This window comes from Denticeps clupeoides, chromosome 12 (assembly GCF_900700375.1).
Source record: "Denticeps clupeoides chromosome 12, fDenClu1.1, whole genome shotgun sequence".
Classification (NCBI taxonomy): domain Eukaryota; kingdom Metazoa; phylum Chordata; class Actinopteri; order Clupeiformes; family Denticipitidae; genus Denticeps; species Denticeps clupeoides.
In genome coordinates this window covers 12760814-12787859 of record NC_041718.1, presented here as the reverse complement: position 1 = coordinate 12787859, position 27046 = coordinate 12760814, and the positions used below count along the sequence as shown (strand labels likewise).

The 27046-nt window shown below is 40.4% G+C and overlaps 1 protein-coding gene and 1 pseudogene across 8 annotated transcripts in view; both read right to left on the bottom strand.

Moving 5' to 3' along the window:
* Positions 1-7670: 7670 nt before the first annotated feature.
* The window catches only part of LOC114800397 (band 4.1-like protein 1), a 60864-nt gene continuing 41488 nt past the window's right edge, over positions 7671-27046 (bottom strand). Inside the window, exons 5-26 of one of the 8 annotated variants that reach the window (XM_028997718.1) lie at positions 26563-26605; positions 25741-25816; positions 25280-25498; positions 24973-25060; positions 24294-24446; positions 22728-22825; positions 21918-22093; positions 21490-21674; positions 21100-21135; positions 20387-20422; positions 19572-19715; positions 18268-18354; positions 16296-17915; positions 14390-14446; positions 13786-14142; positions 13338-13445; positions 12811-12888; positions 12186-12245; positions 11547-11642; positions 11050-11130; positions 10782-10898; positions 7671-10198 (exon numbers count right to left, since the gene is read on the bottom strand). In XM_028997718.1, coding sequence (XP_028853551.1) covers positions 10193-10198; positions 10782-10898; positions 11050-11130; positions 11547-11642; positions 12186-12245; positions 12811-12888; positions 13338-13445; positions 13786-14142; positions 14390-14446; positions 16296-17915; positions 18268-18354; positions 19572-19715; positions 20387-20422; positions 21100-21135; positions 21490-21674; positions 21918-22093; positions 22728-22825; positions 24294-24446; positions 24973-25060; positions 25280-25498; positions 25741-25816; positions 26563-26605 — 3921 coding nt within the window. In that variant the 3' untranslated portion in view covers positions 7671-10192. Of the gene's footprint in view, positions 10199-10781; positions 10899-11049; positions 11131-11546; positions 11643-12185; positions 12246-12810; positions 12889-13337; positions 13446-13785; positions 14143-14389; positions 14447-16295; positions 17916-18267; positions 18355-19571; positions 19716-20386; positions 20423-21099; positions 21136-21489; positions 21690-21917; positions 22094-22727; positions 22826-24293; positions 24447-24972; positions 25061-25279; positions 25499-25740; positions 25817-26562; positions 26606-27046 lie in introns of all 8 variants that reach the window. The other 7 variants (XM_028997717.1, XM_028997716.1, XM_028997720.1 and 4 more) reach the window with 7 other exon arrangements.
* On the bottom strand, positions 12490-12606 carry LOC114801501 (uncharacterized; annotated as a pseudogene).

The window sequence follows — 27046 nt, the reverse complement described above, 5'->3', positions numbered from 1 at the left end:
TTTTTGCATTCATGTGCCTAAAAGCAACATAAAAGGCTGCTAAACACTAAGTGGCAAAAAAAGGATCCAACAGTTTAACAATATTTGATTAAACAAGATCAGACAAATACACACCACTTCCAAAAAGTGCACGGATCAGCATGGTTTAATCCTTATTAGTCTACAACTGCAGAGGACATTAAGATGCATTAAACAGGCACATGACAATGTCAAGTGACTCACAAAGACCCAGAAGACTTCATCTACATGACCAAGACTACAAATATTAAACAGATTATGAACTAAGCATGCCATACGTAAAATGCGTTTAAATCTGGGCCCTTTAGATCACGGAAATTATTCCTGGATCTCTGTGATAATTAGTTTGCCAGGAGAGCCAAATTAAAGGAAGAACTACTTAAGACAGACGTTCCACATCATGTTCAAGCACTATTGGAAAGAAAACTGACCTCTGCTGCCAAACTTTAGAAAACCTTAAATATTTCACAGAAACGTATGCATGATCATCTTACTTTTAAGAGGTTTGTGGCTGATTCAGATCACACAATGAGGAAGGTTTCTGCCAGCAAAATACATTGGAGAGAGCAGCTGCTAAAATACCATTACAAGGCGAACAGGCATGTGAAGTAGAGCTTTAAATCTTGGGTTCAGGCTCAGGCTATCTGTCATTTTAGTTGAACTCGGGTTGGGTCAGGTCTGGCGGAGCTTGTGCAGTAAATGAGCGGTCAGCAAACACACGCGCAGTCTATACATTTTTTTGGAGGGGTTCCGCACATGGTGGGGAGTAAGGGCACCCAAACAGGCTAGAACGTCCCCTGCCAAACAAGGCTGTGATGTCAGCAATGAGGTGGCAGAGTTATGTTTTGGGCTTGAATCATGGGGAGAGGGCTGGACTGCCTCTTCAGCGTCTCTGATGGTGTGTGGAGTTTCGTGCTGCATGTAGGGAATAGGGAAACGTGGGCCCCGAACGAGAGGGATAAGTGAGGCAGGAACACACAAACACACACACATAATCCTGAAGTGAAACAGTGTGCATTTATTTACAATGTGCTTACATCAGTCAACTAAATCCTGTAGTGCTGTACACAACACGAACGGGAGAGAACACACACACACACACACACACACACACGCAAGAGGAGATATATATACAGTTGGCAGGGAAAAGGGACTAACACCAACACCACACCGACCATTGGGTTTCTCTAGCTTCACATCAACCACAACACCAACTCCTCTCTGTCCGTCTCTGCCTCGAAACGTCCCAGACGAGTACCGAAGCAGTCCTTAAAAACGTCCCTCTGGCGGGTTGATTAGTGAGCGGCGCAGGCAATACCAATGCTCCACCCCTCCAGCAGCCGAAAAGGGAAGCACACACACGAAACCGAGCACTACGGCCCAAAGGACATAACACTGCATCATTGGCTGCTACGGGCACAGAAAGGAAAGAAACTCGTGGTGTGGCCCCCATCCTCCCCTGACCTCCTATTGAGAACCTTCGGAGCATCCTCGAGCAAAAAGATCTATGAGGCTGTGAGGCAGTTCACATCCAAACAGCAGGTCTGGGAGACTATTCTGAATTTCTGAAGAAATTCAAGCAGAAGCTCTCCAAAAAAGTTCTATGGATTCAAGAATGTGAAGCTGCTATTAAATAAGGGGGTCCTGTGATATGATGTTTTTTAGTTATAACACTTTAGATTTGGATTGAAGTGTTTTGAAACTCTAGTAGTATTAGTTGTTTATTATAATTTATATTATACTCTAATAGTTGTTCACTTGAAACTTAGGCTGGCTGTCATATGCACTGACTGCTTATGAAAAACGTAGAAAATTATAATTTGCATAATAGTTTGAAACGTGGTGTCTAATAAATGTTAAGCAGCAGTCCTTGTAGCCAATATGTCCCTGTTTGCGATATACAGTATATACGATGAAAGCATAAATCTACCATTACAACAACAATTAATAGTCCCACACAGATTGTTGTATTTGCATACAGAGAAAACATGAGCCAATGTTATCCGTTATTAGATATTTTGAGGTAAATGCTTTGATTGGATGACATTTATTTGCCACTTTTAACTCTAATCATTCCTTTATAGTCTGTTAAGATTATGCTTGTTATACTTTGTTTTATATTTTTATGTCAATTTGATTGACAGATCAATTACTAAAACTATAATAAATAAGAAATTGTGTAATCAATTATTCTCCAGTTTTGCCAGGGCAGGGCTAACATCAGGGCATTAATTAAATTAAAAAGGTTGAGGACCATGGAGTGAAATACAGACATGTCAAAATAATGAATTAGCCTACTATTATTAGAATCCTCAAATAGAGGATCCACTGCAGATAAACTTTCCTGACTGAATCATAGAATGTCACAGACATCCATTGTTTTATGGTTCCAGCTTTACAGATCACTGCACAACTTTACTCAACTGTTAAGATGACAAGTCACCAGTTTATTGATATTATGTAAGTGATAGTGTGTTTTACATGTATAACAAAAGTGCCCCATGACTCACTGCATCTTGACATTTTTGTTGACCTCGAATCTCCAAAATGTATCCTCTTTATAATTCTGAACTTTTATAAACCAATAAAATATGAAAATGTTCTTTCTTAATATAAATTTAACACACTATTGACATTATCATTGTTATGGCCTTCGCTTCCCACATACATCACTGAAAATTGAGTCTTTAGCCCTGGCTGTTTACGATCATTTCACTGGTTGTCCTTGGGTAACTTTTTAGATCCTGACCAATGCAGACTAGGAACATCAGATAAGAGCTGCAGTTTTGGAGATGCACTGATCCAGCCATCACAATTTGGTCCATGTCAGTGCTGCTTAAAACATCTTGCTTGTCCCTTTTTCATTCATCCAAACCATAAAAAGGTTCACTCACAACATATCCCGACCATGCCAGGTTCTGCTGTATCAAGCCAGTCAGTGTTATTCACGTCCCCGTTTTGGTGTTCATAATGTTATGACTGATCTGTGTTTGTGAAAAATGCTTCTTTTAAAAAGTTTAAAATACCACCTTACTACATCATCATCCACTCTCTGCACTGCACTCGCATTTGGTTTAATTTTATATGTGAAATCCATATGAAAATAAAAGAATGATTTATAGTTAACTGCTGGTTTGGGGGCAATCAATCTGTAAAATGAATGCAAAAATCAATGGGAACAAAGGCATTCTTCTTTGAAATGGCATCTTTTTGTATCAATCTACTGTACACAGGGAATGATGACCTTATCAGTCGCAGAGAGCGCATGAGGGCTCTCACTGTAACTTCTCTACCCTGAGATGTGATTAAAATGCAGGTTCAGTATATATCTGTCTTTCTATCCATCTCTCTGTCTAAAACACATGGCTCATTAACCACTTAACCACGTACAGACTTATAAATATTATCTAAATATGGGAATGATGGAGAGTGTAAATGACTTATTAATAAGTGAAAAAAAAATCCATAATTTTTTCAATTGCCAAGGATATGTCGCTAAAAAAAGTAACTGTTGACATGAGTGTATTGTTACTAAATGGCCCATCAGCCTCTTTGATATCTATCTAAGACGTATTCCTCACAGAAGCGGGGGAACTCATCATCTTCAAAATTCCCCGGATAAAACTGGAGTGATAAATAAAATGTGACAAGGGTCTCTGTGGCAGTCTGGAACACTATTTATTTTAGGGATACTGTTTATTCCCAGACAATATTTATATAAGAGTTATGGTGTAAAGACAGAGATGATATAGGACAGTGACACTCTAACTTTTCACAATGAGTACCACCTCAGAAAATATTTTGCTTTCCAAGTACCAATATAATTACTGGGATTAAGCACCAGTAGCATAGTTCACAGTTCACACAAAAGGTCAATTTATTCTTAATTTGAATATTGTTTATTACTGACTGTCCTCCGTCGTCAATACCGCATCCAAACATACAGCAGCTGAAGGTATTAACTGTCGTACACTATAGAAAAAAACGACGCTGCACTCAGGTCCCTCAGAAACAATTTATTAAATGCCTGAGCTTTGAAGCAAATGTCTGTGTCTTGAGTGTATTCTGCAAACACAACCCAATTGGATGTTTAATGGTTGAAATTACAACCAAACTTGTGTTCATGTGCTCCTGCCTGCCTGTACTGATTGAAAACCGCTTTTTTATGAAATAATAAGTAAATGTTACACATTTTCAGTGCTTCAATATGAAGTGACAGCTTAATAGGGGCCTTTCAGTCTGAGTTCATGTAGGTCTTGATGTGCTTGACTTGCTTTTGTGAATATACATGCCTTTTACAAGTACAAATAGCATTATGAATCAGAACCAGAACTTAATTTAGTGTCATTACAGATTTTACAGATGAGTTCTGGATTGAAGATCTCAATAATATAAGACAATAATTTATTTTGAATTTGGACCTTAAAATCTGTCTTTGGAGTTCTAAACTGAAGCACAATTCCTGTTGCTGCTACTGATTTGATTTAAAACAGACAAGATCATAAAGACTGGTCATTTGCCTGACACAGTAAATAATTGATTTTGAAATCTCGGAAATTGAGTTTGCTGCAGTACATGACGAGGACGAGATTGAAATTCAAGGCTTTGAAGCATTAAGACAACCCCAGGAAACTACATGCACATTGTTTTTTTCCAGACCAAATGTTTAAATGTTTGAAACGTGTGCACAACCAGGTACTTTCATACTGAAAGAGCATTAGATGAGTTAACATTATATTATCTATTTTTTAGATAACTTGCAATTGTGGCATTATGAATTAATTGATGTGTCGGCTCTCCTTTTTGAAAATGTAGAGTGCTGAACGTGGAATTAGTGGAGAGGAATGAATTCTCCCTAAAGCCATGTGAAGTCCCAAACATGGGGGGCTATCCAAAATACAGAGCTAATGATCCCACGTCAGTGAAAGTAAGCAGCACTCATCCCTGCAGCGTATGGTACAGCTTGATCGATGTTATTTCATTGTGAGCAGAATTTTAATGTCTAGTCTAGTAAGGGCCTCTGGCTCTTTTCCAACTGGAACCTTGGTCTTATTGTGTTGTTTGCTATGATCTGCTTGTGTGTTTGTTCTGGGCAATAAGTATGAAGTATGAGTTGTAAAATACCTATACCACACAATTGCTAAATCGCCCTTTTTCGAGAATTTTTTAAACATTAATAAATGGCACAGAAAGGGTAGATCAGAAAGCAGCAATCAAACTGAGGGTCAGCCTTTAAGTTCTGTATAGGCTGGTGAGGTCAGAGGTCTGTTTGCCAATCCCAACACATCCAGGGACTGAGGACAATGGAAATAAGCACCTTCAGCAGAAACGTCAAGGCTGGCAGCATTGTCCTGACGTGGACGACCATGAGATGCTGACTTTACTTTTACACTTTTCTTCTCATTTTGTCAGGGGGTGAAATTTAAACATCAGATGTCTGACTTGAGAGACCTTGGCGTAACATTTGATAACAATGTTGAGTGTGAATCACACAGGTAGATCTTTGAGTTATTTTTTGAAGCCTTATCTGGAAAGCCAATATGCCATATCATGCATGTAAATTCATTAACGCACCCTGTGGCTTGAGCAGACTATTAAACATGAAACAATGGCTGCATCTTAATGGAAAAAAAGGTGCTTATTTTTTCAATGAACTTCATTCTATAGCCTCTTAGACAAAAGCTGACCAAAAAAATTTAAATCAGCAAAGTTGTTGAGAAAAAGTAAAGAATTTATGATTTATGATGAATATTTCTGAATTATTTGTAAAGCTCTTTGTTTGAGACGAGTACGCTAGCTTGGGAACGGGGTTATGAAAGCATAATGCTTCTCTCTGCAGGCAGATGCAAGGTACTGCAGGAGAGCAAAGCTCTTCCTATGTTAGACAGCACTGGCTCAAAATATCTCTGGTGTTGGTGTTTAAATAATTTATTTATGACCAGTAGCACAGTTAGAAAACATACAGAATATGATTTAAACTGTTGAAATTTATCCATGTAAAGAATATTTGTGTGTATTAAAAAATGTCCTTTATCTTGTTACTGTTTTTTTACATTTTCCACAATATCATTGACTACCCAAGCATTCATTTGCATTCCTGTAATGTTGGATTTCTGTGGAAATGGAAAGTGTTTGAGGTGCAAAAGCAGATTTTACACATGCTGTTCAGGAGTAAATATTTCAGAGTTGTCAGTACAATTGTGTAGCTGTGGGATATTGTAATGGTCTGAATAATGTGTGACTCATGTGATGCACAGGAACTCTGGAATTGTGGGAAGAAGAGGAGAGGGAGATGGACATATGAGGCAGATCAACTGTGGGATAAACGTAAATAAACCTGAACCACGTCCAGGTCCAAAACCCCCAATGGTGATCCCATTCTATTTCCCATGTATCCCAGACACCGTAATCTAAGACTGGCCTGCATCAGAGCCGGAGATGACAAGCTGGACGGAGGTGTGGAAGGGAAGAAGACCCCCAACCAACCAGATAGAGATTGTCACAAAAGGCTCACTCTCACTCGTACCCTCACACACTTTCCAATCACTAATTCCTATGTAGGGTCAAGTCTGTCGGAGCCAACCAAGGACACCGGGCACAGGGTGGCGACTCAATCGGGACATGAATATGGGATATTGGATCTGCAAAATAACAGATGATGTCAAGCCAGGCCAACATTGCAACAATATTATGTTATTATAATGTAATGATCTTGTCAACACGCTATTGGCTAGTTGATCTTGCCTTTATCTTATTTATCACTATTACGCCAAATAAATGAATGAGTCAAAGGCAATGGGTAACAACACTTTTCATTATTGCTCAGGCTGAACTCAAAGTACTCTGCTTGATTATAATGCTGTTTGACGTGCATTATGATGAAACTGACAGAAAAATCTTTTCATTTCTTTTGCCACTGTTTTTCTTTATTAGCAACAAGAGCTGATCAAACTGATCAGTTTGTCAGGCTTATTTTCCCCCATTTTTGATTGATACCTTAGTCGCTGCTTTACCCCTTTTCAGAAATCTGTCCTCTGATCACTACCCTATTAGGACCGCTGTTAAAACAGCTGTAGACCACTAGATGGCAACATAAAACCACAGCCAGCTGTTCCTGTGAGCAACACTTATATCAGAGATTTCATCATGAACGAAGGGCCAAAGTAAAGCAGAGAAAGGTACAGTAACAAAATTCTAAGACATGAATGAGCCATAAAAAAAGAAAAACATTTGCTTCTATAACTAATGGGAGCAGTGGTGATGGGTTAAATACAGAGAGAACATTTCATTGTGTACACCATGTGATGTGCTAAGCTGTGTATCACAATGACAAAACACTCAGTCTCGCATTTCTAATCAGAGGTTTAACTTTGACAGGACACTCTCTGGCACCTTTTGAAGGATGTGTCCCTACCACTGCATCATTTTTGGACACTTCAGCACAGGACATTCAGTTTTTTTTTCCACAGAGAAGTCAGGCCATCCTTCGAGTCACAGTGCTGATTGCAGCATGGTTTCCTCCAGGCTTTTTCCATTCCCCCGCTGCAGATGAATGTGAATGTGTGCTTCACTGTACAGATATATCACACCAAACCTGGCAGTTGCATGGTCATCATTTTAGAGAACAAATGAAATGAGCAACAGATACGTTATCAAGCAAGAATATTATACTGGGACATTTATTAATGTATGCATGTATTCCATTTAGGCTAAATGCAAATACAGCAAAAAACACACCATCAAGCACTAGGAGGGGGTGCGGTGTAAAGCAGATTCAGGGTGAGTCGAAGGGAGGAGACTTAATAAAATTCACGCCATGCGCTGAGCATAAGCTGCCTCCGTTCTTGTCAGATGCATCTGTGCCGTTTTACTGAATGCACCGGAGATTGGCAACCTTGGGTTGGTGGGAGGTCACAGGCCTGCCACCGAAGACAATTCGCACTTACTGTCACAAGGTCTTCCATTTTTTTTCTACAACTTAATTGCCGACACTGGCACTGGCTCAAGCTGTAAGGCACCCAGTAGTAATGACAGCAGTTACAGGGACATTGTAACAGTCCTTGCATGTAGAGCCTGTCCTCTAGAGCCTATTGCACTCCGGTTCTATTGCCATTCCTCCCTTCAACACACCATTTAAAGTTACAGATGGCAAACTTTTTTCCCCAAGTTTGAAGCGGGTAAACATTTGACAAAATAAAGTGAGCCTAAATAATCATACACACCGAAAGGGATTCAAAGAGATGACCAGCAGTGTGACTCCCGAGTGTCCATATCTAAAAAACGAGTCCACCTCTAACAAGCCCTCAAAATTCATTTAAAAACAAAACATGAAATGGAAAAATTAAAGGGTTGGGTTACAGTAAATGAAAAAAGAGCCTTCCCTTTGCTTGCGGAGGTCGGTAGAACAGCCATAGCTGCAACTAATGCAGGCAACAAAATAATTGACCAATTTTTAAATGCTTTTGGTGAAATGTATATATATTTATGTATATACTGTATATATTTATAGAGTTGGGCATTCACAGTTTTAAACTTCAAGTGAAACAAATTACTGCTTTACAGCTAGTGACATGGCTACAATAGAGAGAGTTATTGCACGAGTAAGTATGAATCACAGTATCCCAAATGAAGGCATTGCGAGAGGCATTCCTGTCCGATTCGTTCATTTTCTACATCTAATTCGACTTTTTTTTTACACAGGGATCAAATGCATAGTGTGTAAATATATCAAGCAGTATGTTCCAGCATCTATGTTTCATGATACAAACTCTGGGGTCAGGTCATGTTGATCATCCAGGGGAAGTGAGCTCTGCTATGTTTCATACACGTCCATCTGTCCATGGGAAGGAGGTGAAGCTGAATCCCAGTTTTCTGTTGTCAAAAAAATGGATAAAAGAAGCGCCCGGGGCTCACATTCACCATTCTTATAAATACAAATATGAAATTCACACACACCATAACTTAAAAAAACGGTTCAAATAGAAAATAAAAGCATATCCTCACATTATAATATTAGTAGATAAAATGTTTATATTAAATTCCACTTTTTGTTTTTAGGCTCCTATAGTCATCTGGCTAATTGCAACGTAATGGAAGATTAACTGCATGGTGGTAGACATTGTGAAAAGGAATCAGGGTTTCTAAATCTAAGCAAAATTTAAATGTCCACTTTTTTTTCTTTTTTGCTGAAGCATGTGCCAAGATGTAGATAAGTCCACAGAGGTGAAAGTTCCCACTTGTCCATGGTCCCTTTTGATATGTTCTCCTGAACTGACTCAGAGCGGATGGTCGCTTCTGCCGGCCCCTCTTGAATTTTCAATCATGCACATGACTATGACAGTCTAAACGGACAACATACTGCAGGGTCTTGTTTGGCATTTACAAGCACAGACTTGACTTTACACCGGATCGTCTAATAGTTTAAAATCCTTACAAAGCTAAAAAAAGATAGCGGTTGAGTATAAGAGTCACACTGGTGACGAATGAGCATAAAAAGCTGTCACTGCAGCTTCGGTACCTAGGCCTCACCACCTTCTCAAAAGACTCATTTCCCATGCTTCATGCATGAAAGCAAAAGAGACGATAATCTATGTGTGAGGACCTTTTTAAGGGAATTTAGAGGTCGGGCGTGGTACTGTAACCTGTTGTTACCTCAAACATCTGGTCGTCTAACTAAAGCCAGCAAAAGTAAGGCTAAAATCTCCAGGGATGCTGTTCTGGTGGTTTTACATGGAACTAGGGTAAAGCACTAGTGGTTTTAGTGGTTTTGAGTTACCACACAAATAATCTGCTAGAACAGCAAAACGTAGTGCAATTCAACCAAAACACATCTCTAGACATCATGGGCAAACTTGTTAGCAGACTAGAAAAAAAAAGACTACACTTCATGAGATTTTGGGGGGCACAGGCCAAACGGAGAGCAGGGACAAGGAGGAACCAGGTTGATAGGGGAAGGGAAGTTCCGAGGCAGTCTCTCGCTGTCTCTTTTTCTTCCACAGACTGTGGCTGCACTGCCAAAAGTGAAAGGTGAGTCTTGCGGGACGCTGGGTCTCTCTGGGTTGCATGTATGGTGCTGCTTTGTGTTCTAGCTCAGGGAATCCTCTCGCGGTGGCGGCGCATTGGCAGGACTCTGGCTAATGTCTCTGTCCCTTTTCCCCTGAGCCAACACCAGTGATCAAGACTGTGGAGGGGAAAAAAAAAACATTTAGGGGCTTGAGCGTTTATGCTAAAAGACATGGGGCAACATCCTGTGGTTCCAGAGTTGCATAGACCAGTAAATGCAGTGCTATATTGTGAGGAATATTACATATTGAACGCAACAGTGTTAGCCAAATCATAGCAATAAGTTACAGAAACAAATAAATCAACTGGCAGAATGCATAATTACATTGCGGAGCCAGAATGTATAATTGCATTGCGGTGTCCAAATATTTGCTGATGGAATTTATGGGTTTTGTCCCAGAGTGCTTTGATTCTTCTGCAACAGTGGTTGACACATTGGCTTCCTGGGGGCTCATTCATTCACTCGCTCACACAGGCAATTTACAGTCACCGACCCACCAAGTGGCATGAAGCCACAAACATCTCAGCCCTTACAGTCCCCAGCCGCTAGAGTCCACTGGAGTGGAGCATTTTGAACACTAAATTATTTAGTTTACAGTACTATACGCAGCATGAAATTTGACATCCTGCTCTAATGGTATAAATAGTCCTTTTTTGGCTTTATGCTGTTATACTGTACATGCAAATCACCATTTACTCACCTCAGATGTCCTGTGCTTGTCCTCTGATGAAGAATCTGTTTCCCTGACAACCACTGCCTTTGTCACCAGCATATCAGGGTGCTGCTGCTTGGCTTCCTGTATTGCCATGGCGAGGGCCTGGTGAGAGGCAATATTTTATGCAGATCATTTGGAGCAATAGCACACATTATCTCCTTAACACGGGGGGTAAATAAAGAAGCAGCAGGCTTTATCGTTCTGAAAACAGGATGTGAATGGGCATACTGCTTTGTACGCAAGAGAACTTTACCTGATGTTGGTCCACATCGTCATCGCCTGTGATTATTATCCTTTTTTCAATCCTGGTTTCTGAGTAGCCACCTTTCACGGTCTGAAATTGTACAATGAACAATAAAGTCATTCATAGCACAAAAGTGGATAAAACTGTGAATCTGCACTAGTGTTCAGGCTTGTAAAGAGCACTCAGTATAATGTGATAAAGGTTTATACTTGTTATTAATTTTCAATAAATGTAATATGATGGGCACTATAATTATCTCATGATTCGTTTTGATTTTGAAAAACTGCATTTCGACTGCTGTAAATGGAGACAATTCTCAAAACCAATAAATCTGAGGTATAATATCATTGAAAATGTAGTTTTGGAATTGATGAATTTGATCATAAAACTTCCAAAATTTCTGAATAATAACAGGCCTCTTGAACTGCACATAATCTGGATAGTAAAGTTCTTTTAAGACTAGGCCAGTCCTCATGTCCCACAAATTGCCAGTACAGTACAGTAACCTTTGTTACTTGAGTTGTGGTTGCTGAAGTAACATTTTCAGTGGTAACAGTCAGTGGTGACGTGGCAGACTCTCTTCCAAAGGATCCCACTTTCACCTGGACAGAATGCACAATACAAAAACATGAGAGGCACATAAAGTGATGGAAAATAGGATGCTTTGTGAAGTTGTCTTATGAAGACTTGTGCAATGTGTGCTGCAATGTATGCACCCAGTTTGCTGCTGACCTTTCAAGGCACAATCATTTAGACTGTGGACTGTGATGTGGCTAACAAAGACAGTAGCGTCACAGTGAACAAATCGTGATGCGCCCTGCTTTGATCTAAAATATGCCTGAAATCACAGAAGGTCTCATGATGACACTGAATATGCTTGTGAATCAAGGTTCAAAAAGTTCATTTCTCGTTTGCAGGTGGTTTTTCCGCCAAATGTTTAAAGCTTTCTTCTGTTTTAGACTGTGAAACTAAGATAATTGGTTAAGATCATTTTTCCCACTCTGGTGCATCATGCGTATCTTGGTGATGTTGCATGGTTGAATTTTCCCTGCATTCTGCACCAAATCTAATGGTGAGCAAATGTCAAAATGCTTAAAATCACATGTAGGATCCCCCAGGGAACATAGCACAGAGTGAACACTTACGGGAGAGCCATTCTCTTTACCAGTGGCTTGAGCTTCCTTTTCTCTCTGGTCTTTCAGGCTCTGAAACACAAAATAGGAACAATCACAACACCATTGACCACAAGTTCTCAACTGGATTAAGGTCCAAACTTTGAAAGTGATGCGATTGTGATACACTGCATCACAGCACACGGTGCACACAATGAAATGTGTTTCATTGTGTCTGCTTTTAACCATCGCCCTTGGGAGCAGTGTCTGGGGACGGTGCTTTGCTCAGTGGCACCTCAGTGGCACCTTGGCGGATCGGGATTCGAACCGGCAACCTTCTGGTTACGGAGCCGCTTCCTTATCCACTAGGCCACCACTGCCCCTGGTTTTCAACTAGCAATAATCGCGCCTCAGATTAACCTCATAGGCTACGACACTGCCACTGGGCAAAGATGTGAAAACCAGTATTTGTGTCATTCTCAAAACTATTGACACATGACTGTGTACAAGATGAACTATCCAAATTTTTTTTTTTTTACCAACAACAATTCACTCAGAAAACATGACACAACTGGTGCTAAACAAGAAGCTCATGCCGGTTAGTTCTTTTTATTCACATGCATTACTATTGGTATTAGTTTTACACAGCATGTCATACCATGTCACCCTCTTGTGGCTGAACAACTTCAGTGCTGGTGTCCTTTGTCTCCATGCAGTTGACTTCTCCCTGTATTTTCTGCACATATGTACAGCAAACACGTTCACACTAGGCCACAACACATTGTGTTATTAGAGGACAAACTGTCCTCCAAACCTTATGACCACTGCCACTTCAACAACACACCCAACTTCAAAGGCAACATCCGAGAATTACTGGCGAGACTCGTCATGGTGCTTAGATGAATGGAGCTATGGAGAGGCTGTAATTACATTTTAATCAGGCACCTGTGGGAGCCGACACAGCTCCATACTGTCTCGGGAGATGAATGGAGGTCCTTCCTTCTGTAATCAGCCTCATTAATTTTGTGTTGACACTGTCATCATACCACTACAATGCCGTAATGCCAGCGGCACTAAATATGACAGACTTTTCTAAAGGGAATGCGGCATGTTGAATATTGTCTTTTAGGTTTTGTAAAGTTCCTACTCTGGCCCAAAATAATGTTGCACAACTTTCTATAATACCTGTTCTGGGACTTCTGACCCATTTGAATGTGGATCCACCTTTGAATCGGCCCTCTTGAGGGACTGTGCTACGCTTACTGCGCTGGGGTCTTTTCTTGCAACAGGAGGCTGGTGAAAGAGCAGAGCAGCAGAACATGAGTACAGCAGCAGCGTGTAGAACAATTGTGGTGGTCAGTTTTACTGTATTCATATATTTATAGCTGAAACTGAAAGAGGTAAGGTAACAGATGTGCTGCAAAAAACATGAATGTTTGAGCATTATGACAGGAAAATGATCACAAAATTAAAACAAATAATAATAAACAAAAAAACATGAAATGTAATAAAACATAAAATGATGGCAATCACAACAAAAAAAATGAAATTGTCCATTCAAATGGCAGGTTTGTGCAAGTTCAGTGATAAAAAAAATTAAAAGTTGAATGGTTCTGGGTGTCCTTAAGCTTACAGCTTCTACTTCATGGCACATTCGATCCTTTGGGTGGCACTCTTCTACAGGGGACTTGTCCTGCGCCATGAGGCGAGCTGAATACATGTGGGAAGTCTGTACAAAGTCGTCTCGGCCCACTTCTGGAATATGTTCCTTCTCACCCAACTCGCTCATGCCCCGAGAAAACTCCTCCACCCCCGAGTGGATGTCTGTAATAATGGTAAAGTCCACCTCAGCCTCCAGGCTGGATGTGGAGCTGACCGTGATGCTGGAGCACTTGCGTTCAATGCCCAGCTGTGAATCCTTGATGAAGACCATCTCACGTTCCTGGTCATCCTCTGAGGCAATGCCAGGCTGTTTCTCCCAGTGGGCCTTCTGAGTGTTACAGAGACAAGAAGAACATACAGAGCCAGAAGGCTTAAGTCAAGTCATTAGGTGATTAGCCTTTTAGGAGGAAGTCATAAATGGAAGATGGAATGGAGTGACCTTGTGGCTGACCTCGGAAGGTAATGTGCATCCACTAGAATATATTCATATTGACTTGAAACAGAGTATGGCTTGAACAGAACAATTAATGGAATGGATGAATGTAAGTGAAGCTTAAGGTATGAAAGCTGGACACCTTTTCTAGACCTTCAGCTAGAGGTTCTTCATTAATGGCAGGAGTTGGCAGACGGTCCTGCAAAAAGTAAGGGCACAAAACCAGATGATGCATAAGTCAAGGATAATTCCTGGAGAACAAGTGGAGACCTTGGTGCTTCAAGTACACATAACAGTACAAATCCTGAGAGGAGCCTAGCATGTTCCAGGCCACGCACAATGCCTTTCAGCATGCAGAAACCCCAACAATTTCCCTCTGTGTAGAGTAAATAATATAAAATGGTCCTGCATTTTTGCAGATCAGATTTTTCTGCACATCTATTGCTAAATTTGGAGTCATATTTAATTGTATTTGGTGCATTTTTTTTTTACTCTTAAAAATCTTATTAAAAATTCTTTTTTTCAGGAGAACTGAAGAGTTTCCTTGCAGGAAAAAGGCAGGACCTAGACAATGACAATACTTACATACCAGTGAAATGCATGGCAAACAAAAAAGGACAACATTTTGTCCATTGGCCTGGTCTGGGCAAAATGTTGTCCACTAACAAAAATGAAACAGAAGTTCAACCGCCAGGTTAATACTAGCACAATGAGACATTTTAGGTTATTAGGCATAGCCAGTGAGGGACAATTTTCATGCTAGCTTGGTGGACTCATCATCAGTTTAAAACGTCTTCCCGACAGAAAAAAGGAAGAAAACGTGACAATTTATGCAAGCACTGCCTATGGTGCACACAACAAGATCTGTCCTCTGTGTTCAACCAATCACCTTGTGTGCACTGGGCAGCCATGAAAGGCACCCAGTGTGTGGGTGCTCAAGGGTACCTCAGTGGCACCTCTGAGATTTGAACCCGCCACCCGTTGGTTGTGAGTCCACTTCCTTAGCTGCTAGGCCAGCATTGGTAATCAAAGCCACCAAGATCATGGTGATTTGCAGCTCTATTTGCAAGAGCTTGCTCTTTCCTCAAATCTCCCTGCCCTCACATACTTGTCACTACTCATGCCACAGCTCATGCACCATGACTTGCCACTATTTTCCATGGCTGTTTGTGCCAGGGTTCCCAGGACTTTGAGTCACATGAAAGATGAGAAATTATTTAAGCTGTCAGATCTCGGCTTGATTTAAATTCTTTTTATTCCGCTGAAAAAGGATGTGCTCACGGCTAATTACTGCAACTGTGACATAACAGCGTCTGAGCAGCAATCTCTGCAGCTGAGTTCTCATGCTATGTGACTTTAGCTTGCCTTTAGTTGGCAGCAGGATATACAAAAGCCTTTGCTTAATCCCCTTTTACTTAAGCAGTGTGCGTTTCAGTGCAAACATATTAAAAATCTGTAAAGACAGGCCACCTGACAGTTACGTGAAACGCTTCCTGAATGGTTTTGTGCTCAAAACATCTCGAATCGCTGACTTCTTAAAGTTAGCACAGAGAATTTCAACAGGCTTCAGCCTTTTCCTTACAACCTTTCAACAAAGCAGAGGACAAGTTAGAGAGGCTATCAGATGGAGCAACAAAGGGTCTTAAAACCAAAGCCACGAGCTAAAGCATGAAAAGTCTCAGAGAATATGGACACTTTTGTGGTTTGAACTGATGCACAAGCAGTTGTGACACAGGTGTGCTGTGGAGTGGGAAGGGGAGTAAAGGCAGGAACTGAATATGTGCAGCCAGAGAAGGGGGAAGGACATTCCATAACTCAACTCAGGGCCGTCTTAGCCAATGACACAAAGCCAAACAAGCGTGGCATATTCTCCAAACCCCTTCTTCATGTGCAAACACAGAGGTTAAAATGTTACATTCATTCAGATCACTGAATAAAAATAAATAAATAAATAAATAAATAAATGAGTGTGGGAATTCAATTTTAAAGCTCATGCGATGCTTTGCTTCCAATGACTGAAAAGCAGAAGAGATGCCAAGCTGAGTTACCGCAAGCTGCTTCTTGACACCTTCGAGGCCTGGGTCCTTACTGGCATTGCGACTGTTGCGTAGTATGAGTCCAGATTCTTTGGCCTTCTTGGTTTTGACAGGAGGAGTTGGGGGTGCATTTTTTTGCAACATGGAGCCCTTTGAACTGAACATTTGAGTTTCAGGACTTCCCCGGTCTGGTTGGGATAGATTGTCCCATGCTGGTTTGCCAAGCTTGTCAAGTGACTCTTCCTCATCTTTCAAACTTTGGTCCTCCCAGCTATGGCTATGAAGGATGCTTTGTTCTGTCATCTTAACGGAGTAGGAAGATTCGTCTTGGCTGGTGTTGGGGGGGTTGACACCAGCAGAGGGTCTGTCCAGTGTCCAGTTCTCGTACTTGCTCATAATAGAGGACATTTCAGGTGAATCATTCAGTAGAACACATTCTCTTTTAAAGCTTCCACTCAGTCTTTTTGGCTCCTCTACCCTGAAGATGTTTTCAGAGTCTTCCTTGTTCATTAGGCTTCTGGATCTTTCAGGTTTGAGAGGCACAATCCTTGTTATTTCAACATGTGTAGTTCCTGTGCTTCTCCTTTTTAGCCCTTTGTCTGCCTGCAACTGAAATTCTTCAAATATATTTGATCTGGGCCTCTCTTTCCAAGGAACACTAGCCATCCAGTCATTCGTCAACTGGTTCATTTTGGGGCTTTCGTGAGACTCACTGTCAATCATTATCAATTTTCTTGATGGAACATTTGATTTTCCTTCATATTCCTGCACCTCTGACACCTTGTTAGCAACAGGGCCTTCTGACTGGTTATCAATTTTTTTCAAAAGATCCTGTTCAGGCTTCTTTACTGAACCAAATGTTGACAGTCCCCTAAACGAATGTTCATAGTCTTTGTCTTTGTCTATTGCTGTGTTTTCTGTTTTTTTGTGCTGTCCACCCATCTTTGCACTAGAAACAGGCACTTTTGTGTCTTCTTCATTCATTGGTATGTTCATTTTCACAGTCATCTCCTCATTTCTTTGCTCTACCCTGCTCCAGGGTTCGTCAGTATGAGTGATTTGGTCATTTTGTTTTTCCACTGGCATATTCTCTTCATCAGATACCTCATCTTCCTCTTTGCTACTGGACCCTTCAGTCTTTTTCTCATACACAAATTCAGTGAACATGCCCAAGTTCAGGCTGCGGGGTCTCTTCTCATTTCGGACTCTGTGCGATTGATGGTCGTTTTTAACATCTGAGACAGGTGACTTTTCTTTATTTAGACAAGAGTCCACTGCAGGTTCGCCTTGTGATTTGTCTTGGTTTGATTCAAATGCTTTTCCTATTGAAGCCAATTCACCTTCATCACAGTTATCATTCTTTATCCTTGACACCATAAAGTCTTCCTTAGGTGTGAGTGTAAGGGTTGGGAATGCGTCCATCTGAACTGCTGTTTCTTCATCATCCTCCCCAGTCACCTCAATATGTATCATTTTGGTAACTTCTTTTTCTAATTCCTTCTTTTTTCCCATACAAGGCTCAGAAGCTACAGGAAACAAACTTCGGTCACCTTTATTCTCTTCTTCTACCTTGGAGACATAGTCATGTAGGCAAGTATCTTGTTTTTCAATCAATACCCATTCCTCAGAGCCCTATATGTTGATATAAATTTAAAAAGTTAGTTTACAGGACTGTATATTTCAAAATATTTTTACATGCAGCTTTCAATATTGTTGTCAAAGTCACCATATGCCAGATCAAGAAGAATGCATGCCTCAATTCTACTCAACAAATTAGTCTAAAATATGTTTGTGTATATATAGAAACTTAGCAGCAGACATTTCATGGGGAACGTCTAAATAAATCATGCCACTTGGTTCCAGTTACAATCCTCTGACTACATCTGAATACTGCAATCTTTGGAAAGCATATAGTGCATCAATTCTATTGTACATAATCAGTCTTAGCTTTCGGAAAATGCAAAATGTTATTGAGAATCGCAACCTCAGGGGAAGTCAGCAAGGTCTTCTGGGTGAAGCCCTCCAGACAAAGGCTGTTTACTGGATCTGTCCACCCAGCTCCACCCACCTCCTGATAGGAGGCCAACACAGAGCCAGCAGAAGAAATGGGAGAATGGCCATTAGAGGCATTAGAGGCATTCTGGCATGCATTATAATTTAACGTCAAGACAGGTCAGAGTGGATTGCTACTGGGCTATTTGTAATGTTAGTCCATACAGACCTCTGAACATCAATGACAAAAAACAACGGAATGATCACATAGGTGACTTGACACTTCAGTAACTCAGTACTGCATCCTGAGCTTCAAGATGCTACCTGGCAAACATGCAGTAAATATCACAAATTCACATTCTGTTGATAAATTTTGTAATTTTGTAATGGCTCCAGCTAAATATCAGAAAAGAATCTGAGAACAGTAGAAAGAAAAAATACAAATAAAAAGCAAATTAAACATTAATAATCTCAGAATAGAGAAAACAATCGAGAAGAATTAAGCATGGAGAAAGCATCCATGACCATGCATGGAACAACAGAAATGTTCTCAGACCAAAAACTGGAGTCAAAACAGAGCATAAAGCATATTAATGGACAGAATTAAATCCTGTTATCTCAAGCGTGTGATCAAAGCATCTAGGTCCTCTTTAATCTAATGCTACAGGAGCCTTAACCACCATAAAATCAATGGAAATAGACAATCATCTAAATCCTAGTTGACTAGAGACAATCTCTGGCGGAACATAACACACTTTGTTCCATTCCCCACAACCAATAAAAAGAATCAGTATCTGAACATATGATTATTTTTTCTATAAAAACCTATTTTGCAGGTGTTACTTGAGGTCTGCTGCAAAACGGCAAAATTGCAGATTATCTCATGCATCATTTTGAACACATTTTCATTCAGTGTATTATTCAATCTAGCACACAGCCTAAAAAAAAAAACAAAAAAAACAATTCACGATTACAAGTTAAATAATTTAAAAGCATGACTGAAGTGGCGCACATGCCCACTCAAACATAATATACAGAAAAATCAGCAATCTTGTTTACAAGTACATACATATAGAAAATATGCCAAAGGTAAACAAATAAAAATAAATAAAAAGCTAAAGCATTTGCATATATGCACCATCGTCATGGTTTGTGTATGCACTGTTTGCCCAGCACAAAAACAGGAAAGTCTATGCTCTACATTTGCTTTTTGTGTAACAACGGAGCCACAAAATTCAAAAAGGATTGCACAGACACAGGTGACTGTTAACTCTCTTTGCTCCATCTCATACTCACAGCCTTCTTCTCGGGCGTGCCGCCTGGGGATGTGCTGGACAGACGCTTCTCCCGGTTCATCAGCTTGGGCTCCTTCAGGGCCCTCTTCAGCTCATTGATACTGGCCTGGTGTTTCAGGAGGACATCCTCTGACTTATCTAAAAACTAGAAAATAAAGAGAAGAGTTGAAAAAGAGATGAATACATTAATCAATTTATTTTGAATGTTTTTCTATTCAAATGAGCAATGATGCTGGATTACAAATGCCTGATCCATTAACTCAAAAGAATGAATATGTGAATGAAACATTAGTAGCAGATGCAAAAAAAGGAAACAATAAATATACAGTAGAGTAATTTACACCACATTACACCACTGAAATAATTACTCTAATCTGCAGAGACAATTAATAATGATTGCTAATTACATGACGAAATTTAACCACTTGCAAATAATTCAATGCAAATGATAAGAAGCTGAACACAATTATTTCAGAGGTACTCAATGGATAGTGAAAGAGTGAGTGAGTGGGTGAATGAGCATGGGTTCACAGTAAATCACAGGGCAACTGAAAGTAAATATGGCCATTAAAGTTTATCCTAAAAGAGGAAGTTAATACCTAAATGAATCCTAACTGTGCTTATGGTTAACATAATTTTGCTATTGTAGTAAATTGCTGCTTCCAATAAATTGCTAAACCGGTTTTATTCTTTGCCACCATTGGATTATAACTGTTATTAATGTTATTGTAGAATGTTAAACAGTAAAGCTTCAGAAAAATGCTTCCTTTATACCAGCGAGGGTCTCATACTGCAGTGAAACACAGTGAATAGTACCTCTTGTTTGTGGTGGGGGGTCGAATCCAGCTCCAGCTAAAGGGACAGGGGTTTAACAGGGAACAGCAGTGGAGGGAAGTTAAACAGGAGGTGTAGTTACAGATAGAAAGGGAGTGAGTTTAGGTGGCAAGCAGAGGGCTAGACAGCTAGACAGAGCCTACACCAAGGTTCTTCAACTCTGGACCTTAAGTCCATTTTATTCACATTTTCTAGGCAGAAACTTAAGTAATGACTGATCCTGACTGGCCAAAGAGGCTTTACACCTGACTCACGGATAGTATTCTGAGGGCCATGAGTTGAAGAACCCTGCCCCACACAGAAGAGGGGGGAATGAGACACAACTCAAGACAAATGCATTCAATGCTCAACTTAACTTAATAGCATCTAAATATTCAGACACCAACCCCAAAGTTACTCTGACAGCATATGTGCGTATATATATGCACGTATGTATGTATATATGTGTGTATATATAAATGCGCAGAGTGAGGGGGGGGGGGCGCAAATGGGTATTTTGACTGGTATTTACTTTCTCTAATAGCAACACATTTTTTACACACACTAAAAAACGACACAAGTACAACGTATTGTGTATCTTGTGATCCATGCTAATATGCTTCTCCACAGGGAACAAACATCTGATGATTGGACAAAGACATATATTGGACAAAGTAAAACAGACCAGCACCAATTACTATGCCAATCACAAATACCTCCTGTTTTTCCTCAAGAGGTGACTCAGCAGCCTCCTTTGGTCAGCAATGGTTCAAGAAGAAACAAGGCAGTCGTGGCAGAGCATATACAATTTTCATAGCAAGTTTTTAAAAATTGCAGAAACAGTAGGATGAAAATGTTTCAGAAATGCTGGAGAACAATCGGCATGCATATTAAACAAGAAAGACAGGTTAATAAAGACTAATCTGTGATAATGAAGACTAATCTGAACTGAGCACCAATATCTCATGAATGTATCAGTAACAATATATTCATGACTTAAATCTAAATGTCTAAGTCTTCAGAAGGAAGTAGAGTGGGAAAGTTGGATCTTTAACCTTATGTTTAATCTTTTTTATCCATTACTTTGTGAACTGCAACACAAGTACCTTAATGTCCCTCTTTTTCGTTGGTGTGGTGACACTGTTGGGGTCCTCCTCATCTGTCTGCTTCTGGTCTTGATCAAGGTCCTGGCTGATGTCGGTCTCAGGCTCGTCATCCCCGATGGGGGACTGTGGACACTCACTCATGCTGCGGTGGGAGAGACCATCCTGATCATGCCCAAGGCCAGACGCTGGGTGGGAGAATTCTGCTGGTCAGATGTGTGTTTTTGTAGTGTGGTATAACCCAGAAAAAACAGAGAATGAGATCAAAAGAGGACATCCCTATGTGCCATACAAGAAAATCCTGGCAAGAAGATGAGAAAAAGATCATAATCCTCAATAAATTACTGGAAGTCATTACTGAAGTTGCATCTAGATAGGAAGAACAGAGAAATTGGGAGTAAAAGAGAGTCTAAGCACATCTTGCCACCAACCTCCATCCAAGCTGCGAGACAGGAGATACCTCTTGCTTGTAGAACGTTCAAAGTGTGGAGCTGGACGGTCTATCAAAGCACTAGCCTGTCGTGTCTGGGCCTGAGTTCGCCCGCTGTACCTGAACTTGGAGCCCATAACCAAGAATCCTTTAGGAGGAGGCTCTGGAGACACTAGCCTGGAGAAAAGGGAATGCAGGTATGGTGGAACTCTGAACTGAAAAGCACATTGATTATAATTATAAAATAACCCTAACAAGAATAATTGATGAAATATTATGCCTCACACACATGGGCAATTGATGTAAACAAGCCCAGACACCACTAGAAAAATTGAAATGTAAGACAGAAAATCCACCCCAAATTTGTAGCTTCAGGTCAGTGGTATAAAGGGACAGTTTTTTGTTTGTTCGTTTTCTTTCAGTCAGGCAAAATGCCTCGAGGGGTGTTCCACAAAACAGGATTACGATTGTCCGATAAGGGCATGGATAGAAGTCATGATTTCTATCTTAAGGTAACCCATTTTGGAAAGTCAATGATATTCCCATGAAGAAGAGTGGATTGTTACAGATCCGCACTGGAATCCAGACCCACACTGTCTAGCCAATTCTCAACCCCATATTATCATTTATGGTCTTAGACTAATCTAACATGTTAGACTTACTGCGTAAGAGCTGATACGCTCTTCTTAGAAAATAACTTCAACGAGCATGTATGTATTAAATCCATTTATGAGTCTGTTGTAACATAACATAATGAATCACCAGTGGGAACAGACTGTGGAGAAAGACGAAATGTAATATGCATATGTACCTGAAGAAGGTGTGATGCTCAATGCAGACCTTCCACAGTCGCTTAGCAGCACGGTGGTTGGGCAGCTTAAAGCCGATAGTGCTCTCAAACTGTTCATACTGCAGAAGAGGGAGAAGAAGGCCGGGGGACAATGTAATTATATCATGCCATAATATAACCAAGGATTATTAAATGTGTTGTGACACAGATAGCTACAGAGAAGCACAAGAATCCTGACAATATTTTCTGTGTTCTTAAAAAATACTTAGTAGGGTTGCTGTGTCCTGCACTTGAACGCTGCAAAGAAATAAATTATTGCACCGTCATCCATTCTATCATAAAAAATTCACATGTGGGTTTGGATTACAAACGACTAATGCACAGTTAAAACATATGGTCTGTTGTGGCTCTACCAACATTTACTGTCAGAGTTGCAGGTGGCGGCGTGGACATGGAGGACGCAATCGCTTGACTTGTAAACTTAAAGGGGGATTTATTACAAACATGGAAACACTGGACCCCACAAAGGCATTACACAAACAAAGCAGATTTATACAGATAAGAGCAGGCGCAAACACTCAGGAATGTGGGGAACACAGTCCACAGAAATCTCAGGACGCGGATCTGGAGCACCCATGTCCATGACATTTACACAAAATGGAATAAAGTGGCTTGCTTCATCATATTCTTCTCCTATGACCACCACAGTGTGCCAAAAGGAGATAATGGCCAGACATAAACAGGGGAGACAAGCACAAGCACGGCAATGCTATAGCGCTATATTTACACCCTTTATCCTTTTATTCTGGGTCGCGACACAGCTGCACTGGCCGTGGTTAAAAAGCCCTTTATCTGGCTCTCTTTTACAGGCTCACTGTGAGCTCCTTAGCCCTCGCTTATGAGTGGAATGGTCCTGTCATGCTGCAGGCTGACCAGAGCAGCAGGGCGGAGAGTGTGAGATATATTCAGACCAAACGCTTTAGGACCAGCCTGGCTGAACACCCGGGAGAGGGGTCCTGGACCTCTGCGGCCCCCATCAGGATTCCTCTTCCTCCTCTGCTGACTTTGTTTCTACTTCATTTGTCTCCAGTTGACAGAAGGAAAAAGCAACAGTGACCGATATTTCTCTGAAGCAACTTGGCAAGACCTGAACAATCTCCAATGAAACTATTGTTCAAACTAAAATTATGTTATTGTTTCCATAATTACATAATTAGGATTATTTATGCAGAAGCTGTCTCCACATATATATAAAATATTGATTTTGCTCTATTATTACCTCCACCAATGTTTTCAGTTTATCAATATTATGCTAAGATTATGTTGTTCAAGATCATGCAGAAACTAGCGAGTCTAATTCCATGAAACCTGGAGGACAGATGTGGAATTTTCCAAGGAAAACCCCTTTTTGATTTACAGCTGATACATGTCACGAGGCAAATTCGGGAATTTAATTTCACTTTTGAGGTCTACAGCTGTCCTTGACCTAATGCCCCATGTAGATGGCACTAAAGTTCAATCGCACAGAAACAGACAATCGTACAAACATAACGAATGCATCTAAGACATGAATAATAAAATATTTACCTCTCCTGGGCGAATTTTTATGTAGAAGTTACTCCTTTTGTAAGATATTTTGAGGATCTTCGGCCAAGCAAATCGGTTAATCCTCAAACGGTCACGGTAAATCAGCAGCCCATTGGCACAAACTCCCAGCATTATGTCGATCCCTTCTGAGTCCTGGATCAGACCATGCAGTAGCAAAGATGAGCAAAGGCACATGGAACATAATACAGTAAACATTGCGCACGATACCCAGAATACTAATAGAGCTCAAGGCTGAACTACAAACGCAAATATCAACGTCAACGTCACTACATATGAGAGCAAAATCAAAGTTCTTGGTAAGTGATCATTTTTAAGCTTCTGATGTCTTCCAGGATGACAAAGCACCTATTCACGGGGCACAAGCAGAGAGGTTTCTGTTCTGGTCTAAACAAGGCCGGTGCTTATCATGGCTTTTGGGATAACTTTTTAGGTCAGTGGCCCAAATCTATTTCAGTCCTCTAATTAGTAATCTAATTGTGTGTGCAGCAGTGAAAGCCTGCATACACATTGCTAATTTCTAGAAAAGATTGGTCTACAGCAACACACAATGAAGCTGTTATGGTGAAAAATACAGTTTTAATAGGTTCAGTTTTGTCACTCACACATTTTTCACTCATGTGTTATAACAATAATGTAATGCATTCCATTTATATCATACCTTTGCATGATGCAGATCTACTCCATACATGGACAGTTTCTTGGCATTCTCCAGAAAGTTAATTTCGGCTTCAGCAGGAGTCATTCCCCTGAGCCGAAGTAAACAATTAGTCATGCCAACTCGTAGCAACTCATTAATGAAATGCAAAGCACGCACTGATGGAGGGTGTGTGCTTAAATAACATGACCTGGGTATGTGACACCTTGCTGATACCAACCTGGGCAAGCTGAGCTACAAGCCGCTACTTTTACTGCCAGTGTGTTGTTTTCCAGATAAGGCAAGGCGTTCCCACACCCACTTTATTTACCTGTAGTTCCGGTGCAGCTCCATTACCCTCTCCTCCAGCTCCCGTGTCTGGTTGGGGGCAAAGCGGAAGTCACTGATGTAGTCCAGGCCATGATCGTCATGATCGTAGTCCCCGAGCTCCGCCTGCACCGTGTAGGAGCCCAGCAGAGCGTGGGTTACAAAAGAGCAGGGCAGCCGTCCAGACAGAATGTCATCCCTCAACTGCAAACACAGGTAGTATCTGCCAGAGCAAAAGAGAGAACAGTGTGAACAATAGAGGCAAAAATGGATGACTCGGAAAACAAAGGGAGTTAAATAGAGGATTTGAGTTTATACTACACATGAAAAGCTGGTAAAACACTGAACAGCAAAATGGAATCTCCTGTGGGGTTCTTTATGCCAATTATCAGTGACAGATAAGGTCAAACCAAAACCTCTAGTGTCTAGAAAGATGAGAATATCAGTAGAGTAATCTGGGTTTACCTGGTAATGTCCTCTGTGAGCTGAGAGGGGTCGGGTGGATAGAATTTAACAGCAAAGGCAAAGTCCCAGGCTGAGGCTGCAGAGAAGCAAGCAGGGAAAACAATGAATGCACTATGATCGCAGTACAGACGGATGAACACTAAAAGTGAGGGAGTTGTGAGACACATTAAAGAGAAGGTCATTTGGAAAACTGTCTATATGGTGGTATACACACACACTCACACACACTACCGATATCAATATATTGATCTGTACTTAATTCCATCAATATGTTTGACACTAAGGCACTGATGCATTATGATGATTAAAAATGCAATATGCCTATATTCGACTTTCGATTCAGTTGGCCTTCTTTTTAACAGAATAATATTACCACAAGGGAGGGTGATCTAAAATCTATACTGTCCAATCTGCCCAATCTATACTGCCCAAACTTCCTTATGACCCTGTATGCTAATAAAATTAATTCTACTTTCTGTGCATAGTCGTATTGTTATACTTCAATACTTTAATAATCATAATTTCACTGAGCAGATCATCGTGCAGCTCACCATTGTTTGTCAATTCATAAATTCAAATATTTTTAATACAGAAAAATGCTGATATTAATATGTACAAAATTGTTTAAATATAAATGCATGAAAAAAACACAACCTTATATATAATACACAAAATGGAAAAAGATCTCTACAAAGGTCTAAATAACATTCTTTTAAGTCTTTATTGAACACCATTTTAAACACACTTGAGTTGCTTGACATATGAATTGAAGAGATATACTGTACGTTAAACATTTCAGCTTGTGCACATGGAGACACTCACTGCGCATTTGTTTCTTGATCTCCTTCGAAGGGTCCAGCCAGTTCTGAAAGGCACAATCGAGAATTCACACTGGTGCCGAGTGGTAAGCGGCTAATGCACACTCTGCTGCCTCTGCCTAATTGCTAAGAATGTTTCCGGAGGAAGCTTCTCCATATGGTTTAATTGAAAGGAAAGAAAAGAAGGGGCCTTCCCTGCTGAGAATTTTAAGCTTGAGGAGACACACTGGAGCATCTGTTTTACCAGAGCTGCATACCTCTATTAGATCTTATTAATATAAGTCTATTACTGGCTATGTAAAAAAACACCATTAAGTCAGCTAATATATTTTGGATGTTAAGAGTTTTAAGACACATATTGCAACATGTTAAGTCTGGAAGCTTAAATACATTTGCAGGAACCTGAATGTTGATCATTCAACCATCATGAATGATCAGAAAAGGCGTCATCGAATTTACATGTATATGAACCACATCCATGGGGTCTC